This window comes from Cotesia typhae, unplaced genomic scaffold (assembly GCF_013202065.1).
Source record: "Cotesia typhae breed Kobodo isofemale line unplaced genomic scaffold, CoteBio_Ctyphae contig_26, whole genome shotgun sequence".
Classification (NCBI taxonomy): Eukaryota; Metazoa; Arthropoda; class Insecta; order Hymenoptera; family Braconidae; genus Cotesia; species Cotesia typhae.
This window is the reverse complement of record NW_027423732.1, coordinates 970,752-984,690: the sequence shown is the minus strand read 5'-3', so window position 1 is coordinate 984,690 and position 13,939 is coordinate 970,752. Positions and strand designations below refer to the sequence as shown.

Genomic DNA, 13,939 nt, shown 5'->3' with positions numbered 1-13,939 from the left:
TGATAACAATATAAAAATCCATGATAATGATTTTAATATTGACAATTATATTAACGTTCTAAAAAATTATCATGATATTGATAATGATATTCATCATATTGTCATTCATAATGATATTCATTATAGTATCATTGACAATGATATTCATTATATTGTCATTCATAATGATATTCATCATATTGTCATTGATAATGATATTTACGTTCTAAAAAATTATCATTGATATTAATACTGATATTTATGATATTGTCATCGAAAATGATATTGATGATATTGTCATCAATAATGATATTCATGATAACAATATCAAATCCATGATAATGATAATCATATTGCTATTGACAAAGAATAATAACAATAATAATCAACCAAAATTCTTAAACTTAGTTCTGAAATGAGAAAGTTTAAACTCTCTGTATCTTTCAGAGAGCTGGATTAAATTGAAGCGAATAATCGTTTAAAGTACTGGATTCATCCAGACGCAATTAATAGCACATCTACAATCTACAATCGGCATTTAGCACGTAATAAATTTAATAAACGACAGCCGAGCTGACGAGAGAATTATTACAGAACCTTTGGCTCTCAGCTCTCAGCTCCTACTCTCAAACTCTGATGGAGAGTTAAATCCTTTGAGAATTAATTCTATCGAAATTGCCGGCTACATTAATCGACTCACATGCCAAAGATGGAATCCCACAAATGCCCGTGCGTCATAATAAGGGCTTCAGTCTCTCTATATCCGTTTATCCCTCATATATTGCTATCGGATACTCCAGTACTCGATTTACTAGCAAGTGCTTAGACCATCCATGTATACAGATAGATATTCAAACATAATATTTCACCCTCTTCCTTTTCGATAAATTATATTTCTACACCAAGTTACCGTTCGTTATCCCGTCTATCAATTCCCATCAAAAGTAAGTTAAAGGAAGTTGACAAAAGACTTTAAACTAACGTCGCGGGGAATTTCCGCTTGGATGGACTCCCAAGATCCTCGAGGGAGTACTTTGGACATTCGATTATCTGCCGGGAAAATCCGGAGAAAATACGAATTTCATGAACTGTACAGGGAGGAAAAAAAAAAGCTATTGGATAACTGACAAGAAAGGAGAAAAAAATTACTGTTTATACTTACCGTAGTTTTTTTAAATTACCTCGTAAGACCTGATTGCCCATCGACAAGTACTGAGTAGAATTGTCTATTCAAAGTTTTCATTATGTACGCTCGGAAATTTTTTTTTAAAGGGACTTTTACTATCGTAATTTATATTACACTGATAGAAGGATTTGTAAATATTTAATATTTATTAACTGTTAATAAATGATTTTTTAACATCATGGGATTTAATAAATATTTATCAACAGTTAATAAATTATTTATTAAATACGATTTATTAAATGTTAATATATATTTGTTAACAGTTAACAAATATTTATTAACAGTTAATAAGTATTTATTAAGTAGAATTTATTAACTGTTAATAAATATTTATTAATAGTTAATAAATATTTGTTAACTGTTAACAAATATTTATTTAAGATAAAAAGCAAAAATAGCACTTTTATTTTGACACTTTTTATAACTCTATTACTGGAATACATGATAATAATTCAATTCACTTAATAAATTAAAGTTTTTAATATTTAAAAATATAAAAATTAATTGTCGAGCTGTGATTGAATTTAGTATTTTACAATAAACGTTATTATTATATAATATAATGCTTGCAAATAATTTATAAACATTACAATTTTTTTTTTTTTTTTTTTTTGTTAAAAACTTTATTTTTCTAATAAATAAATACAAATAATGTAACACATCTGTTAAATTAAATTAAATTAAATCACGATGAGAAACAACATTAACTTCATTCGATGTAACGTGAATTTTTAAAGGTCTAACATAATTTTTTACACTTAATTGAAAAACTTTTTTTCGATCACTAATAATAAATCCATAATTCGTTCAATGTTTTAAAGTAAATTAAGATGATTTTTGTTTATAAGCAATCTTCATATCATATGACATTGCAAGCGAGACAAATTCACACTCAATAAAATATTTATTAACTGTTAATAAATATTTGTTAACTATTAATAAATATTTATTAAATATTAATAAATGTACCTTTCTCCCAAATAAATATTTATTAAATGTTAAAAAATATTTATTAAAATTTAATAAATTAAATTGTTATCTTTAAATAAATTTAATTATTAATAGTTAATAAATTCTTCTATCAGTGAAGTTTCTTACAGAGAATGTTTTCCTAAAAACTAGAGCTATTTTTCAGCCCTCAAAATTTAATTTTCTCAAAAAAAAAAGTTGGAATAAAAATAAGCGTGCTCATTAATTAAAGAGACAGCGTGACAAGTAAATATCCAATTAAATCGTTCGATGCTACCGATGATGAAAACATTTCCATAAACGAACACAAGCTGAGCAAATATAATTTTATTCTTCATTTAAAATAATAATTATTGTTATTTTAGCAGCTGCATAAATACACTCTCGTAATAACTCGACGTAATTATTATTAATTTTGCTTGCTTACGTATCATTAAATGTACACACATATGTGGGCGTGGATTATTTATAAATAATAATCATTCTAGATTTGTTATAAATAATATTTTTTTTTCCGCGATTGATTTTGTACAGTTCATTATCCTTTTAAATAATAGTAATTCTATTTACAAATATTAATATTATTTTTTGCGTATTGTTATTAAAATCAATACATTCTTAAACTTCAATTAAGGAATTGTTGTGACCCCTTTTTAAAATCTTTTTTGTTTAAAAGAAACATTACTATTCTACAAATAATGTATGAACAATTGAATTATATTTAAATTAAGGAATAAAAAGAATAATAATCAATTAACATTAATCCTTTATAAAATTAAAATTTAGTTAGATAATCAATAAAATAATTTTAAATTATTTTTTATTATAGTTAATAACGATTTAGAAAATTCTTCATAATTATTTTTTTATTGGTGGCTCAAGAATTGGGGGAGAAGGGGGTAAATTGAACCATTCGAATTAAAAAATCAAAAAAATTGAAAAAACGCTTCATGCTCTTAGAATTAGATTCTAATATGTTAAACTCGGATATGATCAAAATTTTAAATCATTGGGATTAATAAATTTTGAAAAATTGAGATTTTTTTATTTTTAGGCATGTAAACTTTTTTTTTCGGCTGGTAACAAATTGTTTAATAATATTTCAATTTTTGAATTAATTGATAAAGTTTGAATTGTAGTCGTTCTATATACTTATACTTTATAATCCTCAACTTTGTTTATAGTGATATAATAGTTTATTTATTTATATTATTTACTATTAATTGTTATAAAATTATATGGGATCAATTGAACCAGCAGTCCCGGGGACGATTGAACCATACGTAGAAGCATGGGACATGCGCGCGCATCTTGACTCTACGTGAAAAAACTCACTGAAATAACCTAACAATTTGATGAACTGAATTTATAATTAAAATTATTTTTAAATTGATTTTTAATTTATTTAATATAATATCTGTACATTGAAACGATCCAACAGTAATATTACCAACTAACAATTAATATATAATTTATTAAAAGTTCGCGTTTAAGTTTTAAATATTATTGGTTTAATTTACCCCAAGCAGTGGTTCAATTGCCCCCGAGCGGGGGTCAATTGAACCATTCTACGCGTTTGGATAAATTAATAATTTTAAAAAATTCACGTTGTTTATTGACTAATTTATGTATTGATAATGGTAGTAGACATAATAAACTACCATTCCAAGAAAAAAAAAAATTATTATTTAGTTTTAATTCGAATAGTAAAAAATTACTAAACTTTTTTTGGTTCAATTGACCCCCTTCTCCCCTATTGAATTATTAAATTTAATGATTCGGAAAGCTAAAATATTAAAACTAATGCATGTAGCAACTCAAAGAAAAATAATACAAATTTTTTAATGAAATATTCTTTATTAAAACACCGAAAAATACGAATCCAAAAAGTAATTGAAGATGATCATAATTTAGAATTTGGTAAAAAAATCAAAAATCATTGGAATCAAAGATGTGATTTCAAGTTAAAAAAGTTCTTAAGAATGGGAGTTCCAGTTGGAGTTGGCGTGGTGGTTGCCGTTCCAGTTTCCGTTGGAGCGACCGTTCCATCCGTTGGAGTTACCGTTCCAGTTGTCGTCGTGGTTTCCGTTCCAGTTGCTGTTGGGGGTGTTACCGTTCCAGTTGCTGTGACGGTTTCCGTTCCAGTTGCTGTTCCAGTTGTTTCCACCTACTGGGACTCCATTAACCCAGGCACCGTTGTTGTTTGAGCTTGACGAGTAGTGGCTGCTGGTAGAGATGGCAGCGGCACAAGCAATAGCGGCCAAAAAGACGATAATGTAACGCATTTTGGTTGTTTTCTGTGGGAATTAATAAAAAAAAATTTTTATTTTTGAAAAAAAAATTTTCCTGGAAAATTTTTGGAAAATTCTAAAATTTTTTCGGAAAAAATTTTTCCTAGAATTTTTGGAAAATTATGGAAAATTCAAGAAAATATTGAGTTTTCCCGGTAAATTTTTACAATCGTGGAAATTTTTTATAAATCGTAGAAAATTCTGGAATTTTTTCCCGGAAAATTTTTCCGGAAAATTCTGGAAAATTTTTAGTTTTTTCGGAAAATTTTTTAAATGGTAGTAATTTTTTGAAAAATTACGGAAAATTAGGAAATGTTTTCCCGATAAATTTTGAAAAAATTAAAAAAAAAATTTTCCCGAAACAATTAAAAAAATTTTCCGGAAAAATTCATAAAGTTTATCGCGTAAATAAAAAATTTAAACACTCACGAGTCTTGTTATTAAACAATTAATTAATTTTATCAACTGAAGACTGATGAGATTGCATTAAAAAGTTCTGGTATTTATATCTTGAGATTATGTCGATTAATAAACAGAATATTATTGTATATCGAACTAATATTGTTCTTCGAAGGTATTGTTATAACACAAATAAAAATATACATATTATTCCAACTGCTTACACACCCGCCAGATAATAAAAAATACACTGTTATTGTTTAAAAAGTTCTCTTAATATTTTATAAAAATACATAGTAATTATAGAGAAGTGTTATTTTCTTTTCGGAAAATGTCAAGAAAATAATGGTATAAAATTACTATGGAAAATTTTTTTATTAACAATGATAAATTTTCATTTTCCAAAAAATAATTTATAAATATTTAAATATTCAAAAATTTTTTTCTTTCTCATGAATTTCTTCTGGCTTGTAAGCCACTGAGTGTAGCCAGATCTCTTTCTGCAGGCAATTTACGATCCAATCTCTGGCTTCTTCGGCGCTTTCACTCTCTGTGAATAAAAATCCATCATCAATGTCATAAATATCAATGAAAAATAATCAATGTTTAAAAATAAAATTTTTACTTTTAGAAAGACATCTTTCGAAGCTGTCCAATTTTTTCTCTGACCCTCGCACTTGTTCTGTGAAATAAGGACTAGTTGCTTCGAAGAAATTAACTACTGCTTTAGCGTCAATGGAATTGTCAGATTTTATCTGATAAAAAGCAATAAGAAGAAATGTTTTATAAAAAATAATTTTTACTATTTTTTAAAAATTTTTTTCTTACCAATCCTAAATGTTGGAACACACAAACGACCATCCGGTCTACTTCTTTGATTACTGTTGCATCAGGAGCCCCGGACAGAAACAGAAGTTGGTAGTCTTTTTCAACAAAATCAAGAGTTTTTTCTAAACTATTTGGAAAAGCTGGACATTTTTTTTGGAATATTTCTACATGCTTGTCAACGGAAACTGACGCCTGGAATTAAAAAAAAATAATAATTTTTTTGACAAAAATTTAGTTATTAACATTAAAATAAAAATTAGTATTAATTATAATTACAACTTACTGCATTTATTTCAAGCGTCAAAATTTGAACTGCCACAAAAATAGCTAATAAATACATTTTTTATAAGTTATTTTTATTAATGCAAGAAACTAAAAGAATATTAACTTTTACTGTGGAAAGATATCTATGAAAATAGATAAACATTTTAAAAACTTAGGTTTATATAATACACTAGTGATCATACATCGTATTATCTCGGAGGATGCAATCACGGAAAATTCAACGGGAGGGGTAATAATAGGATTGTTGGAAGGATAGTGATAATTAAGTACCGATCGTGATGTGATTGATAATTACTTGAAAAATATAAATAAAAAAAATTCCGTCACGTTTTATTTAAATTATCATAATTATTTTTTTTACAATTAGCTAGAAAATAAATAATTTTTTTAATGACCAGTAATTTTCTGTGGAAATTATTGTTGTTTAAAATAATATGTTTATGTGAAATAATTTTCTAAAAAATATGTTATCAAATTTGTTATAATAAATTTTTTAAAATAAAACTATTTATATTTTTTATTGCTTATTTTTTCTTTATTCAAATTATTATATTAATTTAATTATCACAAAGCTTCAAATTTTTTCTAATAATTACAATTCTTAAACCTTATAAAAATTCAAATAAATAATAAATTTCTTTAAATTAATAATAAATAACTAAGTTTTTAAAATTTTTAATAAATTTTTTCATTTATTTCAATTTTTTTTTCCCGCGCAAAATAATTTTAAATTTTGCCGCGTAAAATAATTTTAAATTTTGCCACGAAAAATAATTTTAAATTTTGCCACGTAAAATAATTTCAAATTTTCCCGCGTAAGATAATTTCAATTTTTCCCGCGAAAGGTAATTTAAAATTATCCCGCTGGATAAACTGAATTATCACCAAATATATTATCTTTTGATAAAACAGAAACTTACCACATACAGATAACTTCTCGACGGTAAATCAGTTTTACAACTCTCGAAGTTCGATATATCTCGTAACCTACACTGACAATCGAAATTCCTGGTGCGTTTATAATCGATTTAAAGGTATACGTTCATGAATTGACACAGGCTAACCTCGAAATCAGTGTAACCCGTCAATCACAACAAAAACCGACGCGGCAACCGAGTAAATCCTAGTGACCAGTAACAGCACCCTAGTAATTACAAAAAACTCACCCTCGCCGTTATCCTCGGGTCCGACACGCTTGTTTCCAAAATGTTACATAATAATTATAACTTTAATAACAATAAATAGTGAATGCATCGTTTTTGTTAAAATAATGGGAGATATACGCGCGGGATTAGAGGAATTGAAACTCGACGTAGCTTTGTTTGCCGACGTTAAATTTTATATCACTGGACGTGCCGATCCCAAGGTTTGCATATCTTTATTATTATTATTTAATTTTTTTTATAATTATTGTTTTGTTTGTGAGAAAATTTATTTTTAATTACTTGTTGATTTTAGTGATCAGTTCCCGGTATTGTTTTTTTTTATTTTTATAAAAATAATAACAATTCTTATTGTTGTTGTTGTTGTTATTATTGTTAATAATTGTGTAATTTTTTTTAAATTAGAGGTTATAAGTTTTGTGTTTTCACAGACCAAATATACTTTGTTTATTTTTATTTTTTATCGCGGAAAATAAAATGGCGCGAATAGCGGGAAATTTAAAATTTTAAATAATTTTTATATTTTTTATCTTTTCAAGAATTTTATTTGAAAATTAATTTAACATATGTTTAATAATTAAAAAAATTTTATAACAAATAAATTATGGCAAAAAAGAATAAGAAAAAAAATTGTTAAAAGTAAAAATTGCAATTTCTTTAAAATAATTTTCTGAAAAGATTTTTTTTGTTTAATAAAATTGAAAAATTTTAGAGTGACTACTAACTTTAATTTCATGAATTTTATAACAAATAAATTATGGCAAAAATATATTAACATATAGAAATTTTAGACAATAAAAAATACATTTTTTTTTTTTCATATTATTTTTTTTTTTTTTACTAATTTATGTTATAAAATTTTTTATAATTTAAAACATTGTGAAATTAAAATTTTTTTAGATTAAAAAATTATTTTTTAATTTTTTATCAAAAACTTTGAGTTTTTAGGAAAATATTTACAATTTTTTTTTTAAAATTTTGTTCGAACAAAATCCAATTTTTTCTTAAAAAAATTTAAATACTCTAAAATTGAATATTTTAAAATATCAATTTTTGGGGTAAAATGGTTTATTTTTATCAAAATTGATCACTTTTAGATAATTCTAAAATTCGCCGACGTTTTTAATTTTTTTTTTTTTATAAAATTCGAACTAAAAAATATTTTTTCAAAATCATCCATCAAAATTTTTCTCAAAATATCAAATTTCATAAAATTTTTTCTATTTTTTGGACATAATCTTAAAAATCTGACAAAGTCAGTCTTAACACATGACATAATTTTTTATTTTTTTAACGCCTGACATATTTTGTCCGTTATTTCACTTCAATTACAATTTTGAACGCCAAATAACTCAAACAAATATAAATTTTCAATAAAAACTAGAAATAATGAAATGAGAATATCAATTTTTTTTCTTTTATTCAAATACTCGTTTGCATACAAATTTCTGCAAATTAATGTTTCTCAATCTCAAATTTCAAATTATTTCCAAATTGATAAAACGATAATTGGTGTTAACAACTTGTCATAAAGTAAAAAAAGGACAAATGAAGAATTGTAATTTGAAATTAATTTATTATTTGATATTTCTATTTTGTAACGATCAAAATTACAATACTATGTATCTGAATAATTTTAACTTAATTAAAAGTTTCAAAATTTTTTTTTGTAAATTCAAAAAGAAACCAAATTATTTACAAAAGCTCCATCACAAAAGTAAACCTCCAAGTAACCTTCTAGGTGTTGTCCCTGCTACACAAAGGGAGCGCCGAGCACTCAAACTATTTCAGCGATTACGTAACGCACTTGATAGCCGGGGAAGAGCCAGCGGAGAGCGAGCTCTTCGAAGCCAAAGACATCTACGAGATCCCAGCGGTAACACAAGACTGGGTCTTGCAGTCCGCGAAATGCAAGCAACTGCTTCCTACCCATTACTTCTCCGCCCAGGAGAACCAGCTGTTTTCCTCGATCCGGATCAGCACCACCTGCCTGTCTTCCCGGGATATAGAATCGATCTGGGCGATGGTGACTCTTCAGGGTGGGCATTTCCTCCCCCGGCTAGACAGGACCATCACCCACCTGGTGGCCGGCAAGGCGTCTGGTTCCAAGTACGAAGCTGCTAACTCAAGAGGGATCAAGATTGTCACCCCCGACTGGGTCACCGAGTGCTGCAGAAATCGAAGCCTGGTCGATGAATCCGAGTTCCATCCCCGGCTCTTGGTGTATCCAGCCCCCAGCTCCATCAGTCTGATCACTGGGTTCATTGATCAGGATCAGGAGGATTCAGAAGACAAGGCTCTGGATGATGTTCTGAAGACAAGGTTGCCGTGGGAGAATTATGGAATGCCCGTTCAAGTTCAACAAGTTCTTCAGCAGGTTCAGGTCCAGCCTACTTCTCCAGAATCGCCGCAGTATCAACGGACTGTCTCTACTAACAGCTTGACTTACAATTCACAGAATTGGACCCCTATGAAACCTGTTCAGCCGGTTCCGGAACAATCAGTTCAATTACAAGGGTTTAATCAACATATTATGGTTCAACAGCAACCTATATCGGTCGGACACCAGCAAATTCCTCAAAATCAAAGTAATTTACAACAATCTGTTAATCAACAGTCGGTAAGTCAACATCCGATAAGTCAGCAGTCGATCAATCAACAGCCGATAAGTCAGCAACAACAACCAGTTAATCAACAACAGCAACAGCCGCAACAACAATTGATTAATCAGCAGTCGATAAGTCAACAGCCGATAAGTCAGCAACAACAACAACAACAACAACAACAACAACCAGTTAATCAACAACAGCCACAACAATTGATCAATCAACAAGCGATAAATCAACAACAACAACAACATCAACAGCAGCCAGTTAATCCACAGCAACAACAACAATTAATAAGTCAACAGCAACAATTGATTGATCAACAACAGTCAATTAACCAACAACCAGTCAATCAACAGCAACAATTGATAAATCAACAACAGCTCCAACAACAACAACAACAACAACAACAACAATTGATCAATCAGCAATCAGTAACTCAGCCACAGCAGCAGCAGTCGATAAGTCCGCAACAATCATTAAATCAACAGCAACAAGCAATAATACAACAGCAACAATCGATAAGCCCTCAACAATCATTGAATCAAACGATCATCCAGCAAACAATAACTCAACAACAATCTATAAGTCCTCAACAGCAAACAATGATCCAGCAGTCAGTCGCTCAACAACAGCAGCAACAACAACAACAGCCGATTAACCAACAACAACAAATGGGACCGCCGCAGATCAACATTCAGCATATCCAGCAGCAGATGATCCAGCAACCAATCCATCAACCATTACAGCAGCAGCAACTAACCCCAGAACAACGTCAACAGTTCTTACTGATCCAGCAACAGCAACAGCAACAGAAGATCCAACAGATATCGCAGCACCTCCAGCAGTCAGTTCCGCAGACCCAATTCATTGTTCGAGAAGCTCCGATCCAAGGCCAGCCGCAGAACCAGAGTTTTGTTATCAATAGAGAAGCTTGGCAGCAACAGCAGCAGCAACAACAGCAGCAGTATCACCTCCAGCTTCAAAGGCAGCAGCTCGGCCAGCAGAGACCGGCAGGTTGGGTCCAGCCCCAACAGCACCTAAGGCAGTTGATCCACCTGGACGCACAGACGCACCAGAAGCTCCAGCAGATGGACCCGCAGCAGAGAGCCCAGGTGATTCAGAAGATCCAGAAGTCCAGGAACTTGATCCTCCAGCAGCAACAGATGAACCGGCAAGCACACCCAGCGATCATCAGGACATCCCAACCGGTCCAGTGGGTCCAGCGTGGGCAGATTGTCAACCAGAAGCCGATGCCAGTTCAACCACCAGCTCTAGCTCCGATAAACTCGAACCAGGTGATTCAGGTCCAGGCCCAGACTCCACCAGCCCAGAACTTCCAGGGACAGTTGACCCCCCAGCAGATGGCCCACTTGCAGATGCAGAAGCAGCAGATGGCCAGGCTGCAGCAGATACATCTTCAACAGCAGCAGCAGCAGCAGCAGCAACAACAACAGCAACAGCAACAGCAGCAGGAGATTCCGCTGACGGCTCCAGCAGCTCAGGTGCCGGCCGAACAGTTGGTGGTCAATGCGAAGACCAAGACTGCGTTGGCCAACATGCTGACCAACAGGCTCCATGGTGGAGCTGCTGAAGGAAGTGCTGCTGGACAACTCAGGTTAATGACGGCCCAACATCGGGCGCCACCCCCTCCGTCCCAGGACCCGGCTCTGCTGGCTGCCTACCAGAGGAGAACTCTCGGGAATATTACCAACGGAGCTGCTGCAGGAATCAAAATGTACACTCAACAGGTCCAGCAGCCCAAGGCCCAGTTCTATGGACACAATCCTAACTTGAAGCTTCCACCGGATCTCTATCTTCTGGGGTGCATTTTTGTGATAGTGGAGTATGATACCCAGTTTCCTGCTTCGGAAGTCACTAATTGGAAGCAAGTCATCGAGCGCCATGGTGGAGAAGTTGAATCAGAATACTGCGTACGTGCGACACATGTTCTAGCGATTACTCAGAAGCATCCTACTGTAGTTCAAGCGCTCAGAGATGGAAAGCGATGTGTCAATGCTCATTGGCTGTCTGATGTTGTTTCCAAGCAGCATGTGCTGCCCCCCTGGCATGCCATTCATTTTCCGGTGCCCTATGAGATTGGGGAGAAACCGCTTAGTCAACATAATGTGTCGTTTTCAGGATTTGAGGGAGAGGAACGCGCCAAGGTCAAAGCTATGTTGGAACTTTTACAGGTTAGTACGGACAAAAAGTTAGAATTTTATTTGTAGTCGTATATGACGATCTATGATTAATATTTGTCAGATATAAATATCTTTGCCATATCGGATCACCTACTAACATATTGAATCACATATTGACGTATAGAAACATCAAGCCATAATTTTTCATGTAAGAACCATATTGAAATCATATATTGCCATATATTATCGTATAGAAGCCATATATTGTCATATAGGAATCATATTTATCATATGAAAAAATAAGAAACCACATTATGTCATATATAATCATTTAGAACAATACAATGTCGTATAGAACCATATATTGTCATATAGGAACATATAGAACCACATATTTTTATGTAGAAGCCGTATAATTTCATATATGATCTTTATATTACCTTCAGGAATCATATATAGTCATATAGGAACACATCGGATCATATAGAACCACATATTGTCATATAGGAGCATATAGAACCATATACTACCACATATTGTCATATAGGAACATATAGTACCATATACTACCACATACTACCACATAAAGATCATACATCGTCATATCGGGCCTTACATAGTCTTGTAGAACCATATACTGTCATATAGGACTATATTAAAGTCATATAGGATCAGATATTGTCATATAAGCTCAGATATGGACATATTTGATCAGATAGGAGCTATTTATAGCATACCCTGAATTTTTTTGTGTAATTCCAGGTCCAGTATACAAAATACTTTTCTCGACACAATACTATCCTGATCTGCCGAAAGCCAGAGGGACCGAAATACAAAAAAGCTAAAGAATGGGCAATACCTTGCGTAAACGTCCAATGGCTGGTAGACGTCGTCTGCGGGCAGGCTGCCCACCATCAACTGGAACAGCCCAAGTACCAGCAGTTCAACGCGACTCATCCATTCAGATTAGATTACTCACTGGTTCCTCATCTTATGACCGCCTGGAAGAAGCCGATCAACATTACCCAGGAGTCTTACGACAAGGTGATGGTAGTGGGTCAGGGACCTAACGCAAGGCGCAATAAGAAGCCCAGGTTGGATTTGGCTCTGAGCAAGGACCCGCAGTTACTGGGGCTAGAAGAGCCGATTGTCGTGACTAATCCAGATGCACCTATTCCTGGGTCAGAGATGCAGCCCAAGATTCTGTTCAGTGGGACCAACCCTCGGAAACATGCCAAGAGAATCCGGGAGCTGGGTGGTACTTTAGCAGCCAGTTGGAGAGATGCTACTCATTTGGTGATGAACGCCCCCTTTCGGACGGTTAAGTTTCTCTGCTGCTTGAGCAGGTGCAAGTTTATTGTCAGTATCCAGTGGCTGATGGAGTGCTTTGCCAGGAATACTTTTGTTGACGAAGCAGGTTATGGGCTCGACAATGAAGACTTCGAGAGGAGTTTTAATTGCAATATTCAGAAGGCACTCGCTAGTCCTAATAGAGGAGAAGTACTTAAGGTATAGTAGAAAATTTTTACTGTGGAATTTTTTATATGAAATATTAAATAATTCATATTTCAGGGTAAAATTTTTTATGCGACTCCAAGTGTTGTACCAGCACCCTCAGCATTCGCAGAAATAATCGAAAGCGCGGGTGGAACCTTTGAAAAAACGCGACGCTCTCTAGCGCAAATCCAAGAAATAAACGCCACTAAAGTTAACTACATTATAATCACACAGGCTAATGACCTCCATTTACTTAGTGATGTTCTTCGTGCTAATGTCGGTAAGTAAAAAATACGAAATACAATTTAAAAATTAAATAATAAATTTTTTTTTCTTAATTCCAGCCGTGTACAGTGCAGAAGTTGTCCTAGGTTCTGTTTGTCGTCAATCTTTCCAGCTGGAGACATCACAAACTTGAGCTACAAAGCTCTTTATAGAATAAGAAAAATAATATAAGTAACAAAAAATAACCGCGAAGTTTTAAAATCGGTATGTCGAAAATCAACATGTCTTTTCCAGAGATATTTTTAAATAATACAAAATGAAAATTTATATATAAATAAATGAATAAATATATATTGAATAATTATAT

The 13,939-nt window shown here is 32.1% G+C and overlaps 3 protein-coding genes across 5 annotated transcripts; 1 reads left to right on the top strand and 2 right to left on the bottom strand.

Moving 5' to 3' along the window:
- Positions 1–3,999: 3,999 nt before the first annotated feature.
- Positions 4,000–7,203, bottom strand: LOC141525244 (uncharacterized). Of its 3 annotated transcripts, XM_074239639.1 has the most exons (3): positions 7,104–7,179; positions 6,858–6,929; positions 4,000–4,431 (listed from the first exon to the last, which is right to left on the bottom strand). In XM_074239639.1, exon 3 carries the CDS (start codon positions 4,417–4,419, stop codon positions 4,111–4,113), a length of 309 nt encoding a protein of 102 aa, XP_074095740.1. In that variant the 5' UTR covers positions 4,420–4,431; positions 6,858–6,929; positions 7,104–7,179; the 3' UTR covers positions 4,000–4,110. The 3 variants fall into 3 exon arrangements, with proteins under 3 accessions (XP_074095740.1, XP_074095741.1, XP_074095739.1); XM_074239640.1 differs by lacking the exon at positions 6,858–6,929 and having other exon boundaries at positions 7,104–7,203; XM_074239638.1 differs by lacking the exons at positions 6,858–6,929; positions 7,104–7,179 and adding an exon at positions 4,855–5,049.
- On the bottom strand, positions 5,181–6,235 carry LOC141525243 (uncharacterized). The gene is made up of 4 exons (XM_074239637.1): positions 5,936–6,235; positions 5,653–5,844; positions 5,450–5,579; positions 5,181–5,374 (listed from the first exon to the last, which is right to left on the bottom strand). The coding sequence occupies exons 1-4, from the start codon at positions 5,990–5,992 to the stop codon at positions 5,256–5,258; spliced, it is 498 nt and encodes a 165-aa protein (XP_074095738.1). The 5' UTR covers positions 5,993–6,235; the 3' UTR covers positions 5,181–5,255.
- Positions 6,994–13,936, top strand: Ptip (PAX transcription activation domain interacting protein). The gene is made up of 5 exons (XM_074239634.1): positions 6,994–7,303; positions 8,842–11,901; positions 12,613–13,359; positions 13,423–13,627; positions 13,692–13,936. Exons 1-5 carry the CDS (start codon positions 7,208–7,210, stop codon positions 13,763–13,765), a joined length of 4,182 nt encoding a protein of 1,393 aa, XP_074095735.1. The 5' UTR covers positions 6,994–7,207; the 3' UTR covers positions 13,766–13,936.
- Positions 13,937–13,939: the final 3 nt, after the last annotated feature.

Bases quoted from the DNA above. Each gene is read 5' to 3' on its own strand.
- LOC141525244 (XM_074239640.1), bottom strand. From the start codon at position 4,419: ATGCGTTACATTATCGTCTTTTTGGCCGCTATTGCTTGTGCCGCTGCC.
- LOC141525243 (XM_074239637.1), bottom strand. From the start codon at position 5,992: ATGTATTTATTAGCTATTTTTGTGGCAGTTCAAATTTTGACGCTTGAA. The intron at 5,845-5,935 runs GTAAGTTGTAAT...TTTTAATTCCAG, and splicing joins TGACGCTTGAAATAAATGCA to GCGTCAGTTTCCGTTGACAA. The intron at 5,580-5,652 runs GTAAGAAAAAAA...GCTTTTTATCAG, and splicing joins TGTTCCAACATTTAGGATTG to ATAAAATCTGACAATTCCAT.
- Ptip (XM_074239634.1), top strand. From the start codon at position 7,208: ATGGGAGATATACGCGCGGGATTAGAGGAATTGAAACTCGACGTAGCT. The intron at 11,902-12,612 runs GTTAGTACGGAC...GTGTAATTCCAG, and splicing joins CTATGTTGGAACTTTTACAG to GTCCAGTATACAAAATACTT. The intron at 13,360-13,422 runs GTATAGTAGAAA...TTCATATTTCAG, and splicing joins ATAGAGGAGAAGTACTTAAG to GGTAAAATTTTTTATGCGAC.